The sequence below is a fragment of the Miniopterus schreibersii genome (genome assembly GCF_964146895.1).
Source record: "Miniopterus schreibersii genome assembly, chromosome: 13".
NCBI classification, from domain to species: Eukaryota; Metazoa; Chordata; class Mammalia; order Chiroptera; family Miniopteridae; genus Miniopterus; species Miniopterus schreibersii.
Window position 1 is genome coordinate 22,442,176 of NC_138113.1, and position 22,666 is coordinate 22,464,841.

The 22,666-nt window shown below is 39.7% G+C and overlaps 1 protein-coding gene across 7 annotated transcripts in view; it reads left to right on the top strand.

The window, feature by feature from the left end:
* The window catches only part of CAMKMT (calmodulin-lysine N-methyltransferase), a gene marked incomplete at its 5' end in the record, with an annotated part of 246,665 nt that overhangs the window by 208,288 nt on the left and 15,711 nt on the right, over positions 1 to 22,666 (top strand). For 4 of the 7 annotated variants that reach the window (XM_081156625.1, XM_081156627.1, XM_081156630.1 and 1 more), the window contains 3 exons: positions 394 to 457; positions 8,015 to 8,081; positions 19,375 to 19,449. The exons of 1 other annotated variant lie outside the window; for it this stretch is intronic. In XM_081156625.1, coding sequence (XP_081012751.1) covers positions 394 to 457; positions 8,015 to 8,081; positions 19,375 to 19,449 — 206 coding nt within the window. Of the gene's footprint in view, positions 1 to 393; positions 458 to 8,014; positions 8,082 to 16,258; positions 16,326 to 19,374; positions 19,450 to 22,666 lie in introns of those variants that run through there. 2 more of the 7 variants (XM_081156631.1, XM_081156626.1) reach the window with 2 other exon arrangements.

Here is a 22,666-nt window from a genome sequence, read left to right on the forward strand (position 1 = left end):
GCCATCTGCCTGCAATGCAAAGTTATATGAAGGGCATCAGGCAGTCAGACAGAAGCAAGCTGAAAGGCAGAGTGACAGCCTCGTATGATGGCTCTACTAGATAAACAGAAGCCCACAAATGAAAGCCTCTCAGAATACCATCATCCGCTGTCACAATGCAATTACCGAACAGAATGATAGCAAGATAGAGGCTCCCGCAAATGGAATGATAAAAGTATTGACTGATTTGATTGAATGATTAAAATAATGCAGACATAAAATGAAAAAAGATTGAAGATTGTTACAGAGAAATAGGTGAGGAAGCATGATACTGAAGGCTTGTCACTCCCGTCTTCACTTCCACACAGACAAGCATATTTGTTCATTGTTTGCTGTGCTCCCTTTTTTTTCCAGGTTGCTATTTCTGCAGATGTCAAAGAAGTTCTGTTAACTGATGGGAATGAAAAGGCCATCAGAAGTATCCTTATTCAGACAGGAAACGGTTTGTTGTGCTCGTTCCTTTTTCCCCCGGCTGAGTAACAATTGATATAAAGAAAGACAGCATGGGGTATTAAAAAAAGAGTTCCCCATACACAGGATAAGTAATTAAGGAAAAGTAGAAATATATGGAGTTCATTGGGTGAGATTAAGTGTGTGTGTTTTTTTATTTTGATAGATTTTTATAGTCACTTATTAAAGGAGCCTACGATTTGTGGCTCACTCAAGGCAATAAGAATATTTGTTTCATAATAATTTTCAGGCGTTCTTGTTCATTTATTTCCATTGAAATTTGCCAATATAAATGATTTAATATTTATTATATTGGATATTGCTTACAAAAATTAACTTCCAACTTCATGTTCGCTATTACCTTTCCTGTGTTTGATATTGTACATACGTGCCACATAATATTATGCCTACTCTAATTGCTAAGGAGTTACTTATATCTCCCCGCTGCAAACAGCTATCAGGTTTTCATTATTTCCTTTTATTTAGGATTATAACAGCTATCTCTTTTTTTTTCTGCCATGCTATTACAGTTCAAACCCCATTATATTAGATTATGCTTTACTAATATGTACACAGAGTTCATGAAAATTGAACTGTACTCTAACTAAGAAAGCAAGCATAATTTGTGGCTACTTTAGCAATCGAGCTGATTTGTTCAGGGGCAGTTAACAGCCGTTAGAAATTGAGAGGAAACATGGGATATATATTTGCTTTGGATTTTTTGGCGTGCCTTACATTAGCATTATGAAAGAGGTAATCTCCTTATTTGAATTTGAGGCTCCTAAAATGTCAAAGCAGGTCTGATTTTTTGCGGCATCTTACATAAGGCCTTTTTTTTTTTTTTTTTCTATTTTCTTTTTCTACCTCTGCTATGTAATTTTTTGAAAATAAAATTTGCAGCAGCAGCTCCATCAGGCTGCTCAAACAGGAGAAAGGAGGTGCAAGGAGCACAGTAGCTAATATTGTTCAGCGGCACTGTGTGCTCTGCGGAGCCCCACCCAGCTAATTGCCTGACAGACTTAAAAAAATTCAGGAAGGAAAGACAGCCAATCACAGTCTTGGCTTTTCACACAAGGGAAAGAGATCACAAAAGGTGCTTCCTTTTTTTAAATGCAGGATTTTAATCATGATCTTCAGACTGTCGCAAGTTTCTCAAAATACTCCTGAAGATGAGCTGATGTTGTTCATTCACTCTGCTTTTATTCCGAGTTGTTTCATGCGCGGTATCATTTCACTGTGCTCCTCCTCTGTCAGGGAACAGAGGAGCGGAAGTCAGGTAGCTGGCTCAGCCCCAGGGATATGCTCTTTCGGGGGGAAGGGGCAGGATTAGTGGACAAGAGAAGGTCATTTTTAGCCACAGAAACTTTCAGACTGGGCCCAGCAACCTGAGGTTTTCCTTAAGTCAGCAGGTGTCTTATTTAATAGCCTCAGACACCAGTTAGAACTTTTAACAAACTATGGGAAACATCTGTAGTCCGTATGTAAATTTAATTACACTAAAATTATTGTCGAGCTAAACTACAGAACTTTGAAAGAAGGGAAGCAACGCTAGTGTCACTAATTAGCGCACCTTTGCTTTCAACAGCAAAGAAGCCGTGCCAGCCCTTGAAATCAGAGAGGAAATCTCAGATTCTGTATTCACTCCGCCGGCCTTTCAAAGCAGTGATTGGTACAGCCCCCTCCCAAGAAAATGGATTTTTAACATTTGGTCCTCAGAAGCTCAGCCCCGAGAGTGCTTTATTGTGCTGGGTTTTACAATGGGTTTAATATAGCGGGGTGCCAAAGGGCAGGAGGGGAAGAACTTTACAATGTAGATAAAGTAGGTCCTTTCAGGATGCAGACCACAACTGGTAGTGTTTTATTTCGCCTCTTAGGACTTTCCTGGTGCAGTGCAGTTTTTGTCATGCAGTTGTTCTATATTTGTGTGCATTTTTCTGTTGTAACCAGATCTAATTTTTTTTAATTAAGAGGAAAAAAATGCATAAAGCCTTAAAAACTGGCAATGTGTTTTTCCTGCTCTTAATACTAATAATATTCTTGATTTGCTAACAGAGCTTACAACTGGCATTCGTCATGAGTTTTACTGATTGAGGTTAATATGAATGAAATTTTTTTTCTATTTGTGTGCCCATTTTCTGTTAGAATAACTAATTCACTGAATCACATACTGTTGATGCATATAGATCGAAACAGACTCGTTTAAAAATTACTGTTTACATCTTTCCTTTAAAATTTTAGGAAGCCTAAGTTATATAGCAGTTGTAGGATATTATTCAAAAATTACTTTCCAAAAAGTAGAAGTAGACGTCAACAAAAAAAGGGGAGAAACGTTGCCAGAAGCCAGAAAAATCTCTGAGCAAAGCTAATTATTCTTAATGGGGAAGATGAGCACATTAAGAAGCAAATGGACACGTCAGTGAAATGTGATTGAAAATCGACCCTGCAGGCGCACAGCATATCTGGGTACTGGCCTGTATATTATTCTCATCGTTTTAAAAATTATTTTTGTTGTTCTTGACATCTGAATTTAATGAATCTGACTGAGACTTACTTCCTAGCCTCTCAGTCTTCTAACATGCTGATTCTTACCTTTTTATCTTCTGCTACTTCCAGTTTTTAAATATGTGAGGCGGTGTGTTCTGAATCTTTATGTCATAGAAACATGTCAGCCAGTTGTGAGGTCATTTTATTTGCTATCTTCCTGAAATGTATCAGGTGGATTGGCTACGTCCTCTAGGGCTCTCTACCTTAACCCGGAGAGCTAGATGCCAATTTGAGATTTATTAAACAGAGATACCTGAAAAGAGATTAAGGCTTGAGGTATAAGTGAATGTTGTAAGGCCTGGATGTTTTCCGAGACCCCTGGGGAGGTGTCCCTGAGGTTCTCCTCGGTCCTTCAGCTGCACTGCTGGGTCTAGCACAGAGCCCCCTGCCTCGGAGCTGCCCCTCCTTACAGGCGCCGGGATTCAGGTGTACCCCGAGAGAACAAAGGGGAAGTTAGAAAATAACATCATTTGGTTCATCCATTTCTCAGATTTATCCCGAAATAGTGTGAAATGTGTTCCCTTCTCTTTGGCCCTGCCCTTTTAGTGTAATCAAGAAAGAATTCTCCAAGTGCTCACAGGTAATAATTATTCCATAAAGTCTGTAGCTGGCGATGGCAATGACATGAGAATAGGGGAGAGAAAGGATATACCGAGTATTATTGATGCTAAGCTTCTTCCAAATCCTAATGAATAAAAGTACAACATCTCGCCCTGGCCCTGGCCGGTTTGGCTCAGTGGTTAGAGTGTTGGCCCATGGACTGAAGGGTCCCGGGTTCGATTCCGGCCAGGGGACATACCTCGGTTGCAGGCTCGATCCCCAGCCCCATTTGGTATGTGTGCGGGAGGCAACCAATTGATGTGTCTCACGTCAATGTTTCTCTCTCTCTCTGTCTCTCTGTCTCTCTCTCTCTGAAAGGCAATGGGGGAAAAAAGTACAACACCTAAAAGGTCAGCAGCCCTCTCTGATACACTCACTAATTTGCCCAACACAAGCACCCTGCCCTGACCCCTCCTTAGTAAACATCGAGTTATCTGCAGCAGGTGGCAATGCTTGGTGACCCATCTCTTGTGCCTCCGACTCGAGCATCTTATCCCCACAGTATGCAAGGTCTGGATCATGATCTCAAACTTAAGATTCTTTAAAAATTGGTAAATTTCATGTACATTTTGAAGGAGATACCCCTGGCTTAACATTATTTTAACAGAATACCTGACTTAAGGTATTAATAAATGAAGCTTCATGTGGACTGTGCAGCCTGGGTTGTGGACGGTTGGGACCTTGGGAATGCCGGGCCCCTTCCTCCAATATCAGTGCCAGCTGAAATATTGATGCCAATACTTCTGTTTACTAGATGAATCATAAGTGGACTCTACGTGCCTCACATTGGGCAAGAATTCAACAAATAGCTTTAAAAATTAATTCAACCAGTATTAATTGCATGCATTTCAGGTGCTAAAGATACAGCGGAGGACAAGATAGACCAAGTCCCTGTCTTTGTGGGACACAGGCTATGCCTTGGCTGGAGCACATTTATACACGTGAAAGACACTGGAAATCTACAGGGCAGAAGTTCTTTGATTCCCTCCAGTTATTTAAATTATACAATATAAATGTTCACTTAATTAGTTCTGAGTAGCAGGGAAAGAAGATAAAGCTTAATTGCCAAACCTCATTTTAATTATAATCACCAGCCTCTTCATCCCTCCAAAGCTTTTACTTGAATTATTGAAAAAAGAGAATGAATGGACATGAATTAGGCACCTACTATGTGTCAGGCTCCTCACATGTGGCACTCCATTAAGCCTGTAGAGTAGGAATCATTCCTATTTTTGAGGTGGAGCTCAGAGAGGTTCGTTTGCCCAAGTTCACACAGCACCAAGAATTGGAACCAGCACTAGGAGCCAGGTTCATTGGACTTCAAGGTGTGTTTTTTCCATTAAACAGTTCTCTTTACCAAAAGCTAGAATGCTTTGCTGAGTGTCATCTTGCATTTCCTCAGCACCCTCTGGAAGAAAAGTTGTCTCATCCACGGACAGCCGTTGACGTTGCTAAAAGAGCCCAAAGCATCCCTCATCTTCTCAGTGCATTTGAGTAATAAGCACATTTAGGAGTATTTTGCAACCTTTAAATTAGCAAATATTATGACATCAAGTAATTTTAAAAACTTTAGAGATCAAAATAAACAGGATTTATTTATATTATAATTTCATAGTTTCCCACCCTCACCTTTGATGTTCCAATGAAAATAAAGGAAAGATGAATAAAGAAAGTAATGCCTTGTGAGTCACAATGTTACTGTTTTTAAAATATTTTCTTGTTTAAAGAACAATATCAATTCTCAAAATGTCTATGTGGCTACCGATAAATATAACAATTACTAATTGCAGAAGGAGGTTAATATTTTAAATAATGTTATATATTTAATATTTTGCATAACTTGTTTAAATGACTGTTATTGTTATTATGCAAAAATATAATTTTAAGAATAAAAATCAACTGAAACAAAATTATAAGGGAGTCCCACTCCTGAACTTTATTTGAGAAGAAAATCTAGAGCTAAAATCCTGTTCTCCTTTCCACCATGAGCATAGGTCCTGTAGCTCTGGAATTCCAGTTGCCCAGACAAGGAGATTGGAGGTGGTTCCTCTGTATCCATTTAATCAGAAGTCCCTAAGGCTTTCTTTGCACCCAGCACCTCCCACTGAAGTCTTCCAGAAGGTGGGTGCAGTTCAGAGAACAGGATTTGGTTCATCCTGTTAAAAACTGTCCTAGATGTGTTGACTCAATTTAATTGAATTTCCTTTATTACCCTGAGGTGACACAGAAGAAAGATAAAATTTCTTGTTGGACACAGTGCCAGCTAGAGGAACCACCTCAAAACCTGACCTAAAGTAAAGGGTGGGGAGCAGAATGTCAGAATATATCTCTTAAGGTAATATTTTAATACACTATTGACATTTTTTCCTCTTTGTACTTGTTTGAATATAAAAAACACCTCCTAAGCCACATAATATAGATTCTTTCCAGTTCTAAAAATAAAGCAGCCTAAATACTGCTGTGACTTTTTTCATTTAAAAAAATTGCTTCTAGAATATAAATACATATGCTTGCTTCAGCCTAACCACCTGGAGTCCCAGGTTTATAAATTGTATAAAAGTATATAGTGTTAAGATGTTTACTAAAAATTATTAATAGGTTTCCTGAGTTATATAATTTAACTTCCCTGTGACTATTTTATAAAAAGTATTACCTCCACTAACAAAATGATATGTTTGGTTTGATAGATTAGTCATGTACTCACAGGACGAGACAGGTGTACCTGTGGGTGACGGCTTGCCGTTGGATGCCATGGAAACCCGGAGAAGGGTGTGGCCAGAGCGCAGGGGAGCTTAATCAGAAACAGTTGTCAGTCGACTCTCCTAATTTTGTTCTGCTCAGAATAAAGATGTCAGCTGTCCTTTTCTATAAGACATTTCATGTAGAAGACTTTCCTGAAATACTTTCTTCCTGAAATAGAACTGTAGGCCGATGTGCCATTTTAGTTAATCAAAACAAGTAGGCAAATTAGTCTCTTTTATTTTTTAATGAATGTAATTTAACGGTATTTAATTTGCATACAGGAAAGTTCATCCGGGAAAAAAAAAGTCTGCATTATAGCACTTTTGTAAACCTCAACACAGCCCTTCACTAGGAGACCTGATTGACTTTTCCTCCCGCTCCTGGGGGAAGAAAGCGATCTCGGCACCTGCCTATTTACTCAGGGAAGAAATGGGTGTGCCTGCTGTTTCAAGCAGGGATCTGGGTTAGAGTCCCGTGGCTCCGTTCTCGCAGGGAGACCTTGGCCAGTGCTTGTTTCAAGCATTCAGGAAATCTGTTGTTCTGAGCAATAGGGGAACATTGCTTGTCTGCCTGGTGTCCTCCCCATGGGCCCAATTTAGTTCAGCTTGCAGCCTTCTCTGGAATTATTTTATTTCTTGTTTATTTAAACCTGCCTTATTCCAAAAGAGGGATTTTGAGGTTTCTTACAGCGACACGTAGAATATACCTTATAAAGTAAATGAGAAAGTGAAGGCGATTGGAAATGAGAAAGCCAAGAAAATATGATGAAGCCAAGAATGGAGGTCAGTACAGAAAATATACGCAATGGGAGCTCTTGTGGCCGTCAGACTTCGGTCATACATTGGCCCTGAGCTGCACAGGGACTAGAGCAAGAGGAGAGAGAGGAACAGTTAAAAGTTATGGTGTCCAGGAGTTGAAGCAAAACCAGTGAATCTGAAGCCTAGCTTTTCTCACGTTGACACCCAGCGTGACGCCGGGGCCCGGCTCCTCGAAGCATCTTCTCACTAAGCACGGCTCTTTTCGTACAAGTCCTCACACGCCAGCAGACGGCCAGAGGCCAGAGCGTAAGTCTGTAAGGACAGTTCGTCAGGCGCCTTTCACTGGACTGACTTTCTTCTGGGGTAATTCCTTTTCCCTCAAAGATTCTCCAAGCTTTTCTCCATCCTTCTTGTCTCACTTTCTCCAGGTCTTTCCTCCTGCTCACCCACCCTCCCTACTAGCATTCGGGAGACTGGAAATACTTCAACCTGGAAAGTCTCAGAAGGCTGCCAGGGCCGTCCCCACGCACTGAAAGACCTTTGCCTTTTTAGGACGTGGGGCCTGGCACCTGTGGAATGGCCATGTCCCCCCATGAATGCCCATTACCCTGGGCCTTGCCCGGATGCTCCCTGAATGTGCATTTCCCCGTAACAGAACTGCAGTCCAGGGAATTAGAAGAGCTGGCCTGCGGCAAGTCATTCAGCATTCGGTGGTAGGGCCAGGGCTAGGACCTTCGCCGTCTGCTTACACCCTATGGCTCTTCTCTTCGCGGTGCTGATCCCACGTGCGACAAGGTCACTGTGTCTGGGGCTTTTATTTATTTATTTATTTTTAGTCAATTGACGGTCAATGCAGAAGCTTTCTTAACTGTGTCCACTAGACGTGAGAGACATCATCAAAAGGAATCAGGAGGCTGGTGTGTTTAAGGCTCGGAAAATATCAAGCTGGTAAGATACCTTTCTGCAGCAGTACACTCTGGTTGAAACTGCTTTTCTCCATACTGTGGGTGATTATTAAAAATAACAATAACTAATGTTTAGTGAGCACTTATTGTGTGTCAGGCACTGTTCTAAGCACTTTATAAGTATCTTATTTAATGTTCACAAGAACTGTAATGAGGAAGGCATTCTCGTTACCTTCAATTAATAGACGGAAAAAACTGAAGATAAATATATTATATACTGGGTAGGAATTATTTAGGGTTGAGAGTGTACAGTATGAGGTTGGGAGGAGCCTAGCCTAGGACCTTTTTTTTTTAATTATTGATTGGTTGATTTATTTTTTAATTTATTTTTTTTTTAGAGAGGAAAGGAAAGGAGAGAGAAAGAGATGGGACAGAGAGGGAGAGAGAGACATTGATTTGTTGTGCCCCTTATTTTTGCACTCATTGGTTGATTCTTGTATGTACCCTGACTGGGGATCGCACCCTCAGCCTTGGTGTATTGGGACAATGCTCTAACCAGCTGAGCTACCAGGCCAGGGCCTGGGACTTTACAAATGGCTGTATTCCACTGGTTCCCAACATGGGGGCCTTTTTTATTGTCATGACTATGGGGTGGGATCGTTTATGGCATTCAGTGGGTAGAGGTCAGGGATGCTGCTAAACATCTTACAATGCACAAGACGGCCCCTGCAACAAAGAAGTATCTGGCCCAAAATGTGAGTAGTGCCCAAACTGAGAAACCCTGCTTGATTCCATGATTTTAAAACAGTCTAGGGTCCATTGCTGTTTAGATTTTGTTCATTTTTATCCAAACTAGAAGAAATGCTTACCCTCAGCCAGGGTGGTGGTGTATTTTATGTTTGCCTTGTTGCTGTGGGCCTACAGGGATGAGTGAACGCACTTAGTAGTCTTCACATGAATTATCTGTATTTGTGCATTTTTTCTTTCATATGTTTAGCCCCAGACATTATTAGAACAGTCTAATTTTTAATCATTTAATTTATTATGGTTAATCTGTCATCCTTGGGGAATTTGAATTTTCTATAAGTTGAGGCCGTTTTCCCTCCCCAACTGCTCAGCTTGGCGGGGACCTGGGGGGAATGAAGAGTGACAATGCTTAAGAACTAAAGTGGTCAACATATTGGGATGAGACCATGGAACAGCAATAATTTTTTTCTCTTGTTAGATTTGTTGGTAAATGTCATGAAGTGTCCAGATATGTAGTTTTAAATCCTGCATTAGCATGCTGACGGATGGCACAGTGTGCTCTGCATTTCTCATATAAATGAACAAACCAGTTCTGTTTCCCAGAAAAACCTCTGGCTGGTCCAAGAAAACCCACCCTTCATTCCCAGGACAGCCTTGGCCCCACAGTGCAGACCACCATACCCTTCTGGGAGCACTTCATTTTTGGACGTGATGTCTAACCTGGTCTTTTAGTTATCAATCAAAAGCACATTTGCTGTGTTCTCCTCATTTACATTTATTTAATGCTTAAGGTCATTTGTGACCATTTGAGTGTATTTCAGCATATAGAATCAGGGAATAATAGATTTCAGCATCATGCTGTGAAGAGAGATTGTGTTTTTACAAGACATAATGTTGTTTACTGGGTGTTAATAATCACTAATTAATAAACATATCTAGACTTCTAAAATGTTGCATTTTGAGGAATCCAAATGTCAAGTGTTTAACTTATGGAGCGTAGTAGTATTTTCTATCATCTTTTCATAAAATAATTAAGTTACATAAAGAAGTAAAATGTCATTGTTCAAAACAGGACATATCCAAAGTGCTTAATACATGGCCTCTGTTTCTATGATCTGTTCTCAAGAATGCTATTTCTAAATATATTGTTCTGACATGTATCTAGACATATAGTCTATATGTCAATAGTCATGAAAGAACCTCCAAGATTTTTTTTTGGTCTTTATTGCATATTAAACTCGGGTCAGTTTCTTCCTTTTTAACCACCATGATCATTTTGTCCAAGGTCTACTAAAGCACTTTGTCCAAAAACAGGTGAATGCATCAGTCCTTGAAATGCCTTGATCTCTTATTAAGAAGCTACTTGGCCACTTAACCTTCAAGAAGCTAAGAGGAAACTGCCAATCCATGATGTAATAATCAGTATTCCCCTTCTATCCACTGCTTTTCCACCCATGACCAGTGCAATATGATAAAAGCATTAGCTCCATGCGAGAAGAAATAAAAGGAAACCATTGACAAAAGAGCTAAGATATGGCTCAATATTCTTTTTAGTGCCTCAATGCATATGCAGAATTTCTTCTCCAAATAGGGGGTGTGGAATAACAGTAGTGACAGATAACTAAGAGGTATTTACCATAGCTACAGAGCCCACAAGTGAGCCAAATATTTCTGCTATTAAAAAGCACTTCAGAGCTTGACATGAAGTTTGTAACAGCTAAATGTCTCCTGTGACTTCATTTGCAAAGAAGATAGAAAAGCAGAAAGGAAAATCGTGATCTGAGAGCTGTGAGCCTAGGAAATTGTGTTTTTAAAAAGGAATGAGAAACCACCCAGAGATTTGACTAGCACCCCAGGCTCCCATTCTCACTGCTCTGACAGTGTTCTCAGTAGCAGCCAGCGTTCCCCGTGCGATCAAGCCTCTGCCTACCTCTCAGACAGGGCGGACCCAGGTTGTGTGGGCCTGAAACTTATTTTGAGGGCCCTCTCTAGGGCGATGAATTTGATTATTTCTTACTTTGGCAAGTTTTACAGAAGCATACTACCATGTGAACTCATTACTAGGGCTCCTCACGGGCCTTGGAAGGGGCCTGTGTAAGTGAGGGGTCCGGCACGTAAGCTTCATTAGCTCCACAGTAAATCCACCCCTGTTCTCATAAACACCACCAACCCTCCTAGAATAATGCTCTTCCATTAGAAACTTTCTCACCCCCTCTTTTCCGTTTTAATCCCAGTCTGACTGCTGCTAAATATGAAAGACATGTTTGGGAAAGCCCAGAAGCTTTAGCCCTGGCCAAGAATGACCTAGGATGTTCATATATGAAGCACATAGCAATTACGTCTCAAAGATCTTAATACAGTCATTTGACAATTCATTCATTTGTTCAGCCTGCAGCCATCCATTCATCTAACTAGTACATCAGGGTATTCTGCCTTTGAGAACACAAATGTGCAGTAATCAAGAATAATTCCTGAGCGGAGGGAACTGTGCTGCTGAATGTAGCTCGAGATTGGCGAGAGAGCAAATATATTGACGGCATCTCGATTGCTAGGTTTATCTGAAGCTGTCTTCAAAACTGTGGCTGCCTAATAAAGACCCATTCAGGGCTTTGGACGCCTGCATATTTCTAGGTGTTCCAGAATTAGTGAATGGCGTCATTCTATGGTTAATATTAACAGTTACAAAATTTTTTTTTAAATCTATTAAATATACCCTGCTGTGATATTAAAAGTGAATTTCTACTTAAGAAAAAAGGTTATCTTTGTGTGAAAATTGCTAGTGAATTTAGGACTGGGACTTTTATTGTTCTTAGATCAACCATTAATCTTAGTAAACCATGGAACTTATTATAACTTTTAAGGCTTTTTTATAACTCAGATTATACCTTTATGTGGGCCCCCAGGATTGACTATTGGCCCCATTGCCCTACTTCTTTGTAAGATTTATATCTTTTCTGAGGCTCATTTTCCTTGAAAGGTTAAATTGGGGGTGTGAAAAAGGATTTTTAAATGTAAGCCCCAACCCAGTGGGATCCGATGGGTGGTTTTTCCAGGCCTCTGCCGCCTGCTCGCTTTCCTCCCTCTGTTCATTCAGCCCGGCCCCACTGCTCCCAGCGCACCCCGTCTGCTCTGTCACCCAGCGCCTTCCCTCTCCCCACACCCCGGGTCCTCCCCATCCCTGGTCTTTGCCGACCTCACTGCCCCCTCGCCCGTCTAAGCCCTTCCTCCTAGGATAACCGACTTACCGTTTCCGCTGACCGCTCGGGCTGCGGCAGCCTGCCCTCGCTTTTCCTCCGTGTAACTGCTGCGGCCTTAGAGCAGTCCCACAGTAAAACATGCGTATGCTCTTACTGTTCAAAGCGTGTTGCCTTTGCTTTCATGTTCCCTGGCGCATGCAGTTCCCGACAGGTATTTCCCCCTTCGGCCTGCCAAGTACTTTCTAAGTGCTGGAGATACCGTGATGAGCAAGACTGAGAAGGGCCACGTCTTCTCAGAGCTCACATTCCAGCAAGGGAGGCAGATACGGTTTTTTGAGGGCAAGGATTCTGCTTAGTATGTTTTTGTGTTCTCTGAGGCAATCAGTATACTTTATCCCTGTTATATGAACGGTTTTAAGATTGGTATTTGGAGCACATTTTGAAAGATAGGGGTCCATACGACGTATGGAACCAAACAACCTTTAGGTAAGGACAGTCCAGCTCCAGACACCAGTTCATGTATCAGACAGCTGACTCTCACTTCAGGATGGGGCTCTTCTCAGGCGGGCACCTGCCGTGCCTGTCGACACACGACATTGTGAGCAGGTCTTTGTCTGTCCTTTGTCAGGCTGAAGAGGAAGGTTAGCAGAGGGTAACAGATAAGGGAGCCAAGAGCTCTCTTCAAGAAATGTTCTGATAAAATATACCTATTAGTGAGTTTGCTAGAATTATGGTAACATAATCTTGAGCACTGCTGAGAATTCTAGAGATGCCGGAGTCCTGTTTCCTTCTGTTGCTATCTTGGATATGGAAAAATGAAACTACTGTGTATACTTTCTATTACTAACATAACATTTTTTTTTTTATTTGCTTGACAAGTTTATAGGACTCATGCCCCAGCTTTTTTGCACCAAAGAAACCAACAGGAATGTTATACAGTTTCAGATATTTTGAGAGTTCTTTTTTTTTTAAAATGAGCCAGATTTCAAAATATGGGACACTGTATTTTTAAAGGCCCTATAAACTGCAGCAAATTTAAAATTAAGGCCTTATCTTCTAGAATAACATTGTAGTGCCTCTTTGGCCCTGCTGATCCATACTCTTTACCAAGGTCAGAATCTCACTGCCAAAAATTGGCCAAGTTCTATTTTGATAGTGAGGCATACAGGTCAGACTACTGCATCCTCTGTCAAAATGTCTTCCAGTTTTAAGAAAAAACAAAACAAAAAAAAACCCTCCTTCATAGATAGATATTTATATCACAGAAGTTACATATAAAATAATGTCTTCATTTTCGAAGGATTTTGTTACTTTTAAATGGACAAGGGAGCAATCTTAAATTTTTTTTTTAGAGTATGACCACATTATAATCTATTGCTAAAAATCAATGCTTGGCATGAAACACATCTGTACGTAGCTGTACATTTGCAAGTATATATGCAGAGCAAATCTTTACAAGTGGACTTTGTCTATTCATACCAAATTAGGGAAATTACTAAACTTTGTTATGTATTTTTTATATCTGTTAAAGACTAGTCCCTTGCCATTATTCTTTCTTCCTAGACTATTCTAGTATTTTTATTATATTGGCATTTTCATTGAAATATATGATTTACTAAGACTTAACATCTTTATGACTTTGAGTCTTCTTATCCCAGAACAGTGTGTTTTCTTTCTATTTAAGTTTGGGTTTTTTTATGTGTTTCACTAGCATTTTAAATCTTTCCTCCTGGCTGGTGTGGCTCAGTTGGTTGGAGTGTTGTCCCGGACACCAAAAGGTTTCAAATTCAATTCCCAGTCAGGGTGCATACCCAGGTTGTAGGTTTGGTCCCCAGTGGGGCGCATACAAGAGGCAACCAATAGATGTTTCTCTCTCACATCAATGTTTTCCCTTCTCTCTCTCTCTCTCTTTCTCCCCTCCTTCCTCTCTCTAAAATCAATAAACATATCCTCAAGTGAGGATAAATAAATAAATAAATAAATAAATAAATAAATAAATAAATAAATAAATAAAATCTTTATTTCTCCTGTTAAGCTTATTTTTGGAAACTATTCTTCCATTACATTTTCTAACTGGTTGTTATTTGTGCATATATAAAGAATGCTATATGTAGTAAATATTCAGTCACCTCAAATTTCTAATACTTTGGCAATTTATTTTCTTAAATATTTTAAATAAACAATTACATCATCTGTAAATGATGACAATTTTTACTTCTTTCTGATTGTTATGCCTCTCTTTTCATTATTTCGTATAATTTTATTGGCTAAAAATTTCCAGAATGAGATTAAATAATAGGCATCTTTGAGTCTGACTGTTTTGGTAATCCTCTAATATTTCACCACTAAGTATGCGTTAGCTTTTTGTGTCAAAAAATATATGATACGTTTTTATCTTGTTAAGGAATTTTTTATTGACTCCTATTTTTAAAATTACGATAAATAAATATGGAACTTTAGTAAATGTCTTTCCAGCATGTATGGAGATGATCACGTTGTTTTTCTTACTTCATAGTTGCTAGAACATAACAGCTCATGTAACACGTTTCCTAATATCACAACATCTCTACATATCTAGTCACTTGGTCATGGTGCTTTAATTCTTCTTTTAACATGCAGCCATATTCTAATAATATATTATATGGGATTTTTAAGTAATTTTATTGAGCCATAATCCACATACCATACAATTCACCCACGTAAAGTATACAGTTCAGTGCCTTTTAGTATATTCAGAGTTATGCAACCATGACAATCAACTTTAGAATATTTTCATCACTCTCAAAATAAGCCCCATACCCATTGGCAGAGGCTCCCCATTCCCTCCCACCCCTTCTTCTTCCCAGTGTTAGACAGCCACTCATCTCCTTTCTGTCTCTATGCATTTTCTTATTCTGGACATTTCACATAAATGGAATAGTACAATATGTGGTGTTTCATGTCTGATTTCTTTCACATAATATAGTGTTTTGAGGTTCATCCATGTTTTAACATGCTGAGGATATCATTAATTTTTATGACTGAATAATATCCCATTGCATGGATATACCATATTTTAGTTATCCATTCATCAGTTTATAGACGTTTGGGTTGTTTCCATTTTTTAGCTCTTATGAATAATGCTGCTATGAACATTTATGTACAAGTTTTTGTGACAAGTTTCATTTCTCTTGCATGTATATGGTCACATGGTAACTCTATGTTTATCCTTTTGAGAAACTCCAGACTGTTTTCCAAGATGACTGGTCCATTTTACATTCCTACTAGCAATGTATGACGCTACCTGAGGTTTTTGCACTGACATTCATCAATAAAGTGGTCCACAGTTTTACTGTGCAATCTTTATTAGGTTTTAATATCACCAGTATACTGGCTTCTTAAAAGAATTTTGAGGCTTTTTTATCTTTTGTAACACCTAATATGGGCCACCCTAAGTTCTTACCATAATGCTAGATCAGAACAGTTTTTACCCCATTATTTTGGAAGTTATAATTTAAAATTGGCAAGAAATAGTGAAATTCCTATATTAAAACGCACTGTGTTGAAATTTCATAAGTTTGAAAAATAAAGAAAAAAGAAGAAAAGTAAGTGAAAACACCAAAAACCAATAATTTTGTAATTTCATGTCCAAGGGCACATAGTTGTAATTTGATATGAAATTGGAACTAATTCTAATTTTTCATTGTCACTTTGTTTTGCTACCTTGTAAGTTAATCAGCTGTCATAATCAGAGAATCAGAGATATTTGAGATGGAAAATATAATTAGTAAAATAATTAGCACCTTTCTTCCAAGATCTCAAAACCCTTTACCACTTCTTCCTAACCAGTATAGCATATACTGGTCACCAACATAGGGGGTCCACATGTTAGGCAAATCTGTCCTCTTTCCGGACTCTGAAATAAGTTCATTTCAGCTAAATTACAGACAAAAACACAGAGCCAGAGTGTGGGATCGGCTTTAAAGTCAGGCGAGAAACATTGAAGCCATGAGCCACAAACCTCAAACTTTAGTGTCAGAATCATTTGCAGAGCTTGTTATGACACAGATCACTGGTCCCCATCCCCTGAGAGACTGAGGTGGGCCCAAGACTCTGCATTTCTGACAGGTTCCCAGATGACACTGATGCTGCTGCTCTGCAGGCCTCACTTGAGAACCATGAAGTAGAGTTCTCTCTGAGAGTTTCTCATTGAATTCTGTAGTGTTTCATTGCTTTAAAGTTGTTCAGATTTCTATTCATTAAGGCCAGTCCATCCATTGTATTCTTTATTTTATAGATGTCACATATGTCCAAAGAAAGGATAGGACCTGACTTCACAGTCAACAACTTTATAGACCTCTGAGGTAAAAACTTCATTGACACCTAATTTTACTTTCCCCTCCCCTTTCTCCAAGCTTTATTCCTGGTCTGGAAATGTAGATCAGTTTCACTTCAGGATAAAATCAGCTAGTGTTCTTTTTATTTATGTCTGTTCTTTTTCCCCTCTTGATTTCATTTTCGATAGTTTCTATTGCTTTGTCTTCAAGTTCACTAACCTTTTTCTTTTCTGCAGTGTCTACTCTGCAGTCAGTCCCATCCAGTGTATTTTTTGCTCTCAGACACTGTAGTTTTCACCTTTGGAAATTTGGTTTGGGACTTTAAAAATATCTTTTGTGTCTCTGTTCAACTTTTTCAATATAGTAAATAACATTATGAAGACTATTTTTAATTCCTTTGTCCGCTAATTCTAACATCTGTGTCAGGTTTAGGTTGAGTTCAATTGATTTGTCTCCTCATTATGGGTTGTATTATGTCAGTTCTTTGCATGTCTGGTAATCTTTGATTATATGCCAGGTATTTTGAATTTTACCTTTTCAGAATCTGTTTTTGTTTTCTTGTAAATGTTTTTGAATTCTCTTCTGGGACACAGTTACGTTTTGTTGTTGTTTGTTTAATTCTCACCGGAGGATATGTTTTTATTGCTTTTTAGAGAGAGAGGAAGGGAGAAAGAGCAATATTTCGTGTAGGGCTAATTATTCTGCACTTCCAAGACAAGATCCATCTGAGGGCTCTACCCAGTACCCTGTAAATTATGGGATTTTCTAGTCTGACTGGTAGGAACAGGCACTATTCCTGGCCCTGAGTGAACACTGGTCCAGTCCCCTCCAGTTCTCTCACATGGTTCTTTCCCTAACCTCAAGCAGTTTCCTCATATCTATGCACCAGTCAGTTCTCTACTCTGTGGAACCGCCCCGGGGGCCACCTGCAGTTCTTTGGAATTCTCTCTCTGTGCAGCATTCTCCTATCTGGTACTCATACTGGGAACTGTAATTGCCTTGGTTTCCTCACACTCAGCTCCATCTCCATAGCTCAGAGAGTCCACTTGCCTCCACCTTAGTTCTCCCTCCCTGTGCTATGGCCTGGAAACTCTCAAGGCAGTAACATGAGGCAGTGGTAGGGCTCGCTTCATCCCCCAGCCCCGAAGGATCATTATTCTTTGTTGCTGATTTTCAGTGTCTTGAAAACTATTGTTTTATATGTTTTGTGTAGTTTTGAGGGGGAGGTGTTTCAGGTAGTAAAGTAAATGAGGTTCTTGTTACTCTATTTTTGCCAAAAGCAGAAATCCTCAGAAAGCATTTTAAGTGGCCTGAATATCTGGCTAAACTACACATTCAGTTCAGAAAACAACTTAACATAGGAACCCCTATTTCTTGATGCCTTCTGTGGGCCAGGCATTGTGATAGGTACATTCATACAGAATTCATTCATATAACGTATTGATCGAACAGCTATTATGTATCAAGGACTGTTCTAGGCAATGAAAATACATCATGGTACAAAACAGATTTTTAAAAAAAATGTTCCTATGGTGCTTCTGTGCTACCTGGGACTGAGAATAACCAAAATTAGTAATTTAGTTGTATAGCGCAGTAAAGGGTAGTAACTGCTGTAAGAAAGTAAAGAGCAGGTTAAGGGGGTTCAGGAGCACTGGAGTGGAAGCTGACGACTGCAGTTCTAAGTGGAATGGCCAGGGTGGCCTTACTCAAGAGGCTAACTCAGTCGAGCAAAGACTTGAAGAAGGGGAGGGACCAAGCCACAGGCCAGTATGGAAGAAGAGCGCTCGCACAGGGGAGGCAGCGGTTACAGACCCTGAGGCGGGAGCACGCGGTGTGTTCAGGAAATCACGGAGACCTGGGTGCCAGGGCAACGCCCGGGGGGCGAGGCTGGGCACTGAGGGCGGCATGGGACCGGGGGAGTGGGGTCTTCTCGGTCGTTGCAAAGACTTCGGCTTTCACTATGAGTGAAGACAGGGGCCATTACAAGATGGTAAGAAGAGAAGGCTTGTGACTTGAAGTGTGTTGAAAGGATAATTCTGGCTGCTCTCTGGAGCAGACGTTGTAGGGTGATGGGTGGAAGCAGGGAGACCAGCGAGGAGACTGACTGAGATCAGCTGAGAGGGTGACCGTTTTCCCAGGGCGGAGCAGTAGAGGTAGAGAGAAGCTGGGTTTTGACAGAGTTCAAGGGTAGAACTAACTGCCTTTCCCCGCATGTCTCATGCAGGCACAACAGAACAAGAAGCTCAAGGGTATAGTCAAGGTCTTGGCCTGCACAGTGGGGGACGTGGAATTAGCAGATGAGAAAGACTGTGAACGGAATGAATTTGGGGGAAGATGATAGGAAGTCAGTACGCAACATGTTCGGTTTGGGATGCCTGTTAGATACCCGTGGGGAAATGTTAAAATAGGAAGTTGTGTGTGTGAACCTGGAGTTCACGGGGGGTTCCAGGCTGACAGGTCGCGTCAGATGGAGACTAAGAACCGGCCGAATCTAGCAAGGTCGAGATCGCAGGTAAGTTTAAAACCTGACCCTCTTTTGGAGACAGTGTCAGGATGGGTGACTTTTTAAATACGCCAAAAAACAGAGAACTACTAAGTGAAAGTCTTCTCCATCTTGCCACCAGATTGCACATTTCATGAATAAGAAATGCAGTTGACGTGCCAGGGAAAGTAGATATATACTGAGTTCCACATCATTTATTTTATAATCTTGTACTTCAATTGGGTGGGGAACCCTTTCGTTTTAATATGTACCTTCTTGCTGTTCAGAGGCTAGTCTCGCTCTAATGACTGTGGTAAAGGTCAGATACTTGTCCCTGGTTCGTCTCCCTAAACGTATAAACTAGCAAAAGCTTGACTATTGCATTTAAATAGAGAATTCTTCCTCTTCCAGATTCAAAGACTAAATAAAATATAGAACAGACAGTTACATTGCAGTTTTCTATCATACCTCTTGAAATGATTTTGTATATGGCTTTTAAATAATTTCAGGTGCCTCAAAAATAATGTTAATAGCTCAAAATCAAAAGTTAAAAAAAACCCTAAGTATAATTTTTTAAAATCCTTTCTCCTCAAGCGTTTTACGATGGGATAATGAGGCTGACGTCTCTCAGCTGGAAGGACATTTTGACACGGTTATGTGTGCTGACTGGTAAGTACATAAAAATCACAAAACTCCTGTTAGGGAAATAGCGTTGCTGGAGTGATTGGGCTGTGCTGTTTTGCTGACGGCTAAGCAAAGTCAACCAATGAAGCACAAAGCCACCTTAACCTCAACAAATTAATATTCATCTCCGTGTGACAGTCACAAGGTAGTCTCCTATCACACAGTAACTTCTACCGCATTATTTCCCAAAGATTGATTTCGAGAAGCGTTTCCATTTTCTGGAATTGCCTCTGTTTCATGCTTGACGTATCAGTAAATGGACGACTTAGGCAAATTGCAAATAATTATGGCTCGGAGAGGAATAGTCTGGAGGAAAAGAGTTTATCAACACAAACAGCTCAATTAGCTTACTTCTTAGGAGAGATCTGACTATTGATATAAGGGAATATATGTATGTGTGCACACATACATGCGTGCCAGCAAATAAACATATCTATGGAATATCTTTAGGGAAATAGCTTTTCTTAAAATGTATGTTTGCTATCTAATATTTCCAATGTATTCAATTATGATATTTAATTACACATAAAACAAGAATTATAAAATTACATTTTATTGTTATGCAAATGATAATATTAAAATCTCTGTCAGGTGCCTGCTTTTTAAAAATAATTTACATATTTTGTCTTCTCTTTTAGCCCGGTCTACTCATTGTTAATGACAGCCTGATCCTAAGTTACAGGATAAATATGTATCAAACCTTAATAATGATTTCAGCTAATCTTATGTATTCTCTTCGTGTGTGTTGAATAATAATTGTTTCAGCATATGGGAAACGTTTAAAATTCACAAGTGTTTTCCCTGTTAAGAGTAAGATCTTATTTGTTTGTTTATCATGATGTTTTTTATGACACTTTAGATTTGAAAAACACAGGTTCAGATTCTAAAAGAGATCTATGATATTGATAAACTCAGTCATAGACCCAGAACCCAGAGAAGAGTTTCCCTCTCAGAGAGTTGAATGAATGGGATGAAATTTTCAGGAAGTCTTTATTATTATTATTATTATTATTAAATACAATTTTCAATGGGTAATTTTTCTACCTAGGTCAATGACATTAGATTTGCTTTTTTTCCCCTTCTGATAAATACTTCTCAATAAAAAAAGTAAATACTTTGTTGTATTTTTAGCTTGAGATTTTCTAGTTTTCCATAGCCCTTTTAGTCTTTCTGAACCCAATTTCAGAAAAAAACCTGTTTCAAAGAAGGGAGAAATAGATTTTTGATTAATCGCTGATATCGTGTCTCACTATTACATCCTTCATCTAATCAAAACTAAGGAAGTAAAATCTCACCATATGATTTGAGCAAGTAATTTAGCAAATGCCTTTCCTCACCAAATATGAGAAAAGATCCGCCAGGTTTCATTGCACAGATGAAGATACTGCTGGCAGGATTATCAGATTAAGCATGAAAGTCAGATCAGAGAGCAGCGGAAAGGGGAAGGAGGGCAGCATCTTCTTGGAGATTTAGACGAGGGTCGCACATGGATGGGCTCAGATTATGTGGGGAAAGTCAGGTCTAGCCAAGAGATTTAGGTTAAATGTGCCCTTTGCACAAATATCAGAATAGCCCGTCTTTGTCATACCTTGTGTTATGGACACTCACACCATGTCATCCTATTTGTACCAGAGAGACAAGCAGAGGAAGTAAGATTTAAGCTCTTTTCTGATTAATGTTCTCAGGTTAAAAATAGCCACACAACATGTTTGAAAAACAGTCCTCTTTGCCCTAGCCAACAACAGGGTCACATACAACTGGTATACATAGTGCGTATTCACTTGAGGCTTTCATTAAAGCATATAACATAATACAGTGGACACACACACACACACATCACAAACACACGCACATGTAGTGGCTCTGTGAGAATTTATGAATCCAAATGAACTAAATATACCAAGTTTCATTTTATAAATGGCTTTTCTATGCATGAATTAAGGATCTTTTTCCCTAGTGTTCTAAGTGCTAGAATGTCAGCCTGTTTATAATTTCCCATTAGGAAATGCGAAACATTAAGCTACTCTCACTGCGATGCTGATATTATTTCCAAAAGAAATGCTTTGGTAATGGCCCCTCTTCGTATTCGCAGGGATGGGTAAGCTGCTTAGAAACTTAGAAAGTACAGTGATGTCTGTAATGTGCATGTTGTGCGCATAGCGGGGAAGCACGGGGCCCATGAGCTCTTTATTCCTGTATGTGGCGTTTCTCTAGCAGAGTTACTGCCTGGATGCCGCTTTTGGGGGCAGGCACGCAGACCATGCAGCATTTTTTTTTTTTTTTTTTAGAATGTCACAGAGGAGGAAAAGAAAGCTCCCTTTAGACACTACCTTCAAGATGAAACCTGACATACTCAGTGCCAAAAATAGGTGCCACACATAAATAGATCACTTAAGTCTCTCCCGATCCTTTAGTCGTCGCCAGCCAGTGAGATCTGGATTAGGGCTCAGAAGGAGGAAGCCAGTGTCAGAGTTCAAATATTAGGCACATGGATTAGATTCTTCTTGAAGCATTTCCAGCAAGGGTGGCATTGTCTGATTCCCTGAATAGCTAACCAGTGGTACTGCTTGATCCCATTTACATGAAAACAAGCGCTATTCACAACCTATTCCCAGCCCACATTGTGGTTCAAGTAAAATGCACATGATTACAACAAGCGGCGATATGTTTATGTTCTTAAATCATTCATATATTCACATATTTACATTCAAACACTCATAAACCCGTGGGCACTGGGGGAAGTAACTTATTTCCCAGAAGAGACAGTCTCTTGGTTCACATCTAAATTATTAGCTCAACCAGATTATAAAATAAAAAGGCAAACTGTGAAAGCTAGTCATTATTTCACCATTCAGCATTTATGACAATGAAATACAGTTTCATGGTTCAACAGTTCCTAAGTAACTTGTAAAATGTCAACTTTGAAATAGGCAGAGGGGAAAATCGAGGTACAGCCACACCTGCAAAAGGATGCTGTGGACAAACATCAAAATATTAGAATATTTAACCACAGGTGTAGAAAAGAGCTGCCTGTTAAGTTCCTTGGCTGACTTGTTCAATGCTGAATTTCATGTGAGCCCCTTTGTGCTGGAATGCAGTCAGCCCCGTCCTTGCTGAGTTCAGAATAGCGCGTGATCGTTAATTTTCAGCTGCCTTTCCAGGCTCCTGTTCAATCGCAATAATCTCCGAGAGTCTGGAAGTA